This window comes from Bidens hawaiensis, unplaced genomic scaffold, assembly GCF_021521415.1.
Source record: "Bidens hawaiensis isolate Kalapana, Puna unplaced genomic scaffold, B.hawaiensis_p1.1 tig00060464_1, whole genome shotgun sequence".
NCBI lineage: Eukaryota > Viridiplantae > Streptophyta > Magnoliopsida > Asterales > Asteraceae > Bidens > Bidens hawaiensis.
This window is the reverse complement of record NW_027500919.1, coordinates 39,197-45,490: the sequence shown is the minus strand read 5'-3', so window position 1 is coordinate 45,490 and position 6,294 is coordinate 39,197. Positions and strand designations below refer to the sequence as shown.

Here is a 6,294-nt window from a genome sequence, read left to right as displayed (position 1 = left end):
TATAGATTGGCAAAGTGAACTCTCAATTTGATCTAGAGAGCTCTACTCTATCTATAAAGGCTATAAAGGAATCCGTTCACATAATGCTTTTTGCTTGCACTTTGTTATTGAATAGGTCTTCTCCCTTAGATCCACAAAGTAGGCAAGTAGAAATCTCTCCCCCTTTTTGTTTATGCTTATTGGTAGAAAGAATATCTCCTTAGGAAAATCAAATAATTTGTTTTCTCACATATTATGAGTTTTCTCTCACACACACAACCCAATTTATACCATATACTAAGGGGGTGTTTGAGATTGCTTATTTTCACTAACTTATAACTTATTAACTTTTCGAAAAAGAATAAAGGCTCAAGCTAATCCAAACTGAATCGTTCAGGAATGTTTACAGAACCATAATGGAACAGTTTTAATATTTTACACCAAACTTAGTACTACTATGAACTAAGAATAATTATTCCAGACATCTTTATAAAGCATGATGTATAAAGAATAAATACTTTAATTATTCATTTTACAAAGTAAAGAATGATAAACTTGCTTAAAAAAACCATTACCAAATAACAATCATGCTGCTGCAGATCTTTTATCTTCATGATCATCAAGATTTAGAGCTCGAAGCAGTTTTGACCATGATTCAGGGATTCCTCCGGGAAGATCAAACTCCAGTAACTTTCCACGTGCGCGATAAAACTCTTCTACGGGACGGCTCTGTATATATTACTTTATTAGCAGTGGCAAAATGGGAGGGCCCGGTTGCATCAAAAGTCAAAAGCAGGCAATTTCTTAGTATGGGTTGAAATGGGTCGGGTCAGTTTGGACCAACCAGCAAAAATTTCTTAGTCACTCTTTTTTAAACTTCAATTCCCAATGTGTTAATCAAGACTTAAAAAAATATATTATTACAATACAAATTAATTCTTTTATAATTGGAAATAAATAATCTCACCTTTTATGTATTGGGCTATTGGCCGATCATAATCTCAATTTTAAAAATCACTAGCAATGGTCCCACCTTTTGTTAGTATTTTAGTGTAATTGGATTAATTGGTCGATCAATTTAATCATAGTAAACATTAAGCAAGTTCGGGATGTGCGGAGTGCACGCTTTCTTTAGTTTACTATGATGTTAGGGGCGAAGCCCCTAACGAACGAGGGTCCGGGGGCAGCGCCCTCGGTTGCGGGGTTCTAGGGGCGGCAGCCCCTAGCAGGGTCCAAGGGGTAGCGCCCCTGGCTGGGGTTAAGCTGCCAGGTCAGCTTGGAAAAATTTTATTTTCGTTAATATTGCTTCATTAAAATTTCATTAGAAAAATGAATTTTATGATTATGTCACACATAATCATAAGTTTAATTTGGAGTTTATTTATTAACGAATTTTGAATAATATGAACGATATCTTAACCTAGGGCAGTTTCCAGGCAGTTTCAAAGTTAGATAACTGCTTTTAAGCAGTTATCTAACTTTGAAACTGCCTGGAAACTGCCCTAGGTTAAGATATCGTTCATATTTGGATTGACGTTTTTTCTCTGGTTCATCTTCCTCACAAATTCCATACGAAATTCTTGTCTCAATTTCAAAGTTAGATAACTGCTTAAAGCAGTTATCTAACTTTGAAACTGCCCTAGGTTAAGATATCGTTCATATTTGGATTGACGTTTTTTCTCTGGTTCATCTTCCTCACAAATTCCATACGAAATTCTTGTCTCAAGTTAGAGTTTTATCCGATTAAAGTATTTTGGAGAACCACCAAAATAACTTTTAATCTGAAAGTTATCACACGACCCTCTAAATAATCCAGGTTGCTATTTTGAAATCCCCAACACCTTTTAACTATTTTTGTCTCACTGGTCCTCCGTTAAAAAATACTTAACATCGTTATGTTCTCCCTAGTTTCAAACCGATGTTTTAGGGCTTTTGATCGGAAGAACGATACGAGTCAACCGATGTAAAACTTATCTTGAAATGGTGATCCAAACAACGAAACAATGTTTAAATTCAGGTGCTTGAAGTTCCAATTAACAAAAATCAAGCCATTTGAATCACCGTTTCGAAATAAGTTTTACATCAGTCGACTCATATCTTTCTTCCGATCAAAAGCCCTAAAACATCGATTTGAAACTAGGGAAAAAACATAACGACGTTAAGGATTTTTTAACGGAGGACCAGTGAGACAAAAATAGTTAAAAGGTGGGGGACCATTGCTAGTGATTTTTAAAGGTGGGAATATTATCGGCCAATACACAAAAGGTGGGATTATTTATTTCCAATTTTCCTTTATAATTAAGCAATTTATTAGTTTATGAAAAAAAAAAACCGATCCGCTACCCAAAAATTTCTAACCGAACTAACCGACGGATTGGTTTTATATTGTTGTAAAAACCAAACTCTCGGTTCAGTTCTGTTTGGCATGTAACTACAAACAGTAAAAACCGATCTGTAACTGAAATAACTGAACTCAAACAACACCTGATGATTTGATTTTATGTTCTTGTAAAAAACAAACTTCCGCTTGGGATTCGGTTTTGCATTTATGTAATTAAAACCAAAAATACCAATCTATAACCGAAAAAACCGAACCTAAACAAAAATTGACGGGTTGGTTTGATATTTTCGTAAAAACCAAACTTCCAGCTTGGTTTCTTTTTTGCATGTAAAAACCCAACTGAACCCAAATCGAAAACCAAAAAAGCCGAATTGTGAATTCATGGTTTGAACCCAAAACCAACCCTTGCACACCAAAGCATCAGATAAACAATAATCACTCGATAGATATGTGAATGCGGGTAACAAAGAAGAAATTACTTTAAAGTGAAACATTAAAATCATATAATACACAAAGATGAGACATACCTTCTCGTTATATATCCGGAGGCGTTCTTTTACAACTTCTTCAGTGTCATCCGGTCGTGTAATGAGTTTTGATGCACAATGTGAAGGTGGAAGAAGAGGAGGCATGTACATTGCAGGCTTTTCATTATCTGCTTTAATGTCAATGCAAGCTACATTGTAATTCCCGCCACATTGGCTGCAAGTTCTTCTTCCTAGACATTTAGCAAGCAATGCTTCTTCCCTAAGTTTCAGGTTAATTACTAAGTCTATGTTTGTTACTCCCTCTAAAATTTCCTGAAGATAAATCAAGTAAATGAGTGAATTGAAATGAAGATAAAAAATGCAGGGGCACACAAGCAAATTACATATACACCAATACATATATTTATTTGTATATACAGTGATATGTTCAAATGAGAACCACTATTTAGAAACTACTTTATTCGCCTGCATTCATATTTATAATGATACATTTTTATTAAACGGCTCTACAAATAGTGTATTTACAACGAAGCTGAGTTTTATAAATTTAGGCAGCAAATAGATCAAACCACCGAATACAACATTTATATGGTAAGTACAAAACAAAGTTGAGTTTTATAAAACTAAGGGTGAAGTTATAGATGTTTGAATTAAACTTGAAATACTGGGTTTTAAGGGATTGATTATATGATTATATCTTTTGAAGCACGTACGAAGAACTGGAAGTATTCAAATATGGATTTATATAAGTTTTACACTAAAAAGGCCAACTTTGAAGTAGCAGATTAAACGGTCTACACTCGAGTGTAAAGAGTTCATATGAGGATTAATGAACTTCTACTATTCAGAAGTATTTACTAGAGTATGATTATTGAAATAACCATTTAAACGGTCTATATGTTAATAAGAATCTCAATAAGAAACATGCCGACACCAGGAAGTCAACATAAAGAAGATGGAAGTCTCATGATTTGAGGATTACTAGACCCCTTATTATATATGTTAATGAATTTTGACTTATGTACATGAGACACAATATGAATTGTGTTTTATGTATGTTGGTTGGGTGCAAAATGTGGATTCATATTCAAATATGCATGCAGCGATGTGGAGTAAACACTTTCAAGTGATGATTAAAGTGTTCAAATGAGGTTACGAGCCTCCGAGGATTGCAAAAAACCAAAATCGAGAGCATGCATGATTTAAATGGGTCAAAGGCAATGATTATTATGTATAAGTATCTGTTACCTTCTCTTTATATAAAGTATATAAGTATATGATACTGAATGTTGATTGTTGTGATTCATGTTCAATATGTTCACTGAGATGCTTGTGTCTGCAATGTGTAAAAGCGACTTAAAGTTTTTAAGAATTGAAGAAAAAATGTTCAATAAGGTTATTACCTCAAATGATTTGAACAACACTAATACAAGACTATTAGTATTATAAGACTAATCGACACCAATATATGAATACCAGTCTCGTTGACACCAATATAAGATTATAAGTCTCAAATGATCACAGGTGCCAACATGAGGTTAGGAGCCTTAGGGGATAAAATCAGAATGTAAAAAAGAGATCTTTGTTCCTATGAGGATAAAGTTACATGCTTCACTAAATGAAATAAAGGAATGTGAAAATTTTGTGTGATTTTGGGTGTTGTATGATGATTAATGGTGCATATAACATACCATAAGGTGTTGTGAAAGAGCCTAAGTTTGACTGGGAATTTAATTGTCAAAAGAGGCCCAGTTCTGTGAAGCGGATATACGCATAACACCTTTTAGAAGCACGCCTATGAGCTACATGTTTCTTGTTATTGCTGAAAGTGCGCTTCAGCTAAAATTTGATTTTCAACTTGATCGGGCTACTTTTACTGAACTAACAATTTCAAGAAATACTTGCATAATTTCTCTATCTTTTTAAAACCATCTTTAATTTGCTAGTGAAAGTGACAAAAAAAGTAATTACAGAATAATAATAACTGAAAAATGCTCACCGCTTGTCTTATAGTCCGAGGAAAACCATCAAGAATGAAACCCGATTCGCCCTTGGCATGCCCAGCTTCAAGACGTTTGGACAATAAATCAATAATTAAATGATCTGACACTAGCTTCCCTTGGTTAACAATCTCCGAAAGCTGCACAAGGAAATGAAACAGAATAAAACTTTAATTAAACTATAAAATTGTCACATATAAGCAAATACACATAAACATTAATGCACAAAAGCTAGCAAAGACAGATTACAGAATAATAGTATTAAAACTAATTTTCATGAAATACAAATAGGCATGATTAACAGATCAAGACTTAAAATTATCCTAAGCACTCAACATTTTAGGGGTGTGCCTGGGTTGGTCGGTTCGATTCGGACTTGGGCTAAAATCGAACCAAAAACCAAAATGTCGGTTTTCGAGACTTCAAAAATCGCTCGGTTTCAGTTTTGTTATTTTGGCTTGAAAATTTGTTCCGAAAAAAAAGTTGGCCAAAATAATAAACTTGGGCCTAAATTTTTTTAATAATTAATTGATTATTATACAGCTGGGTTAAAATATATGGGCTAAAATATATATAAACTATAATAAATTATTTAAAATATAAAAAATTTATATATAAAATAAATATCTATAAGTTTGGTTCGGTTTATTCGATTTTAGTTACACGCAAAACCAAAACCGAACCGAAATTTCAGCTTTTATGAAAACATAAAACCAAACCGTTGGTTTGGTTTTTTAAGTTTCGGATCGGTTTTTTCGGTTCCATGCACACTCGTATTCAACAAACGCAGATCTGAACTCACATGCAGACACAAGCCCTAATTTGTAATTTCTCACCTAACTAAACCCTAACTAGTAAATTAATTAAAAAAAAAAACCTAAATCACATAACCTAATAAACCAAATTAAACCTAAAACGGTAAAACCAGCTGAATGACACAAAATCAAATCAAAGTCAAATCATCCAATAAGCAGTTAATTACCTGTGGTGAAAGAGGGCCTTTGGTGGACAGCTCATCACGAACGAGATCACCGGTGGCAATATGCGGAACACCGAGTAGTTTGGACAGGCGGCTAGCGTAGGTGCCTTTTCCGACGCCGGGACAGCCGAGAAACACCCACTGCACGCTCCGTCCGTCACCGGTGGCTTTAATCGCCGTGGAATAATATGAAGAGAAGGTGGGGAATATTGTGGAGGAGGAGGAGGTGAGTTGTTTGGGTGTGAGTAGACGGGAAAGTACCGCCATGACGTATGTAGGTCAACTTGAGAAGCCTGTGAATGAATAATAATAATAATAATGTAAGCAGGTGTGGGTGGCTTTGTCTTGGTAGTAACGTCACATGAGTTTGATATTTGATGAGTCTTGTTTGTTATAATACGTTACAGGTTTTACTCAAATGGGTCTTTGGACATTCATGGTGAGCCAGATCAGATCAGAGGCATGGGTGGCCTTTTACCAACCCGGCTGCCCGAACTTTGTTGTTCA

General features: G+C 34.7%; 1 protein-coding gene across 1 annotated transcript; it reads right to left on the bottom strand.

Annotated features, from left to right (window-relative positions):
• Positions 1-421: 421 nt before the first annotated feature.
• LOC143603068 (putative adenylate kinase 6, chloroplastic) lies at positions 422-6,054 on the bottom strand. Its single transcript, XM_077079985.1, has 4 exons — positions 5,791-6,054; positions 4,808-4,948; positions 2,848-3,120; positions 422-708 (listed from the first exon to the last, which is right to left on the bottom strand). The coding sequence occupies exons 1-4, from the start codon at positions 6,052-6,054 to the stop codon at positions 565-567; spliced, it is 822 nt and encodes a 273-aa protein (XP_076936100.1). The 3' UTR covers positions 422-564.
• Positions 6,055-6,294: the final 240 nt, after the last annotated feature.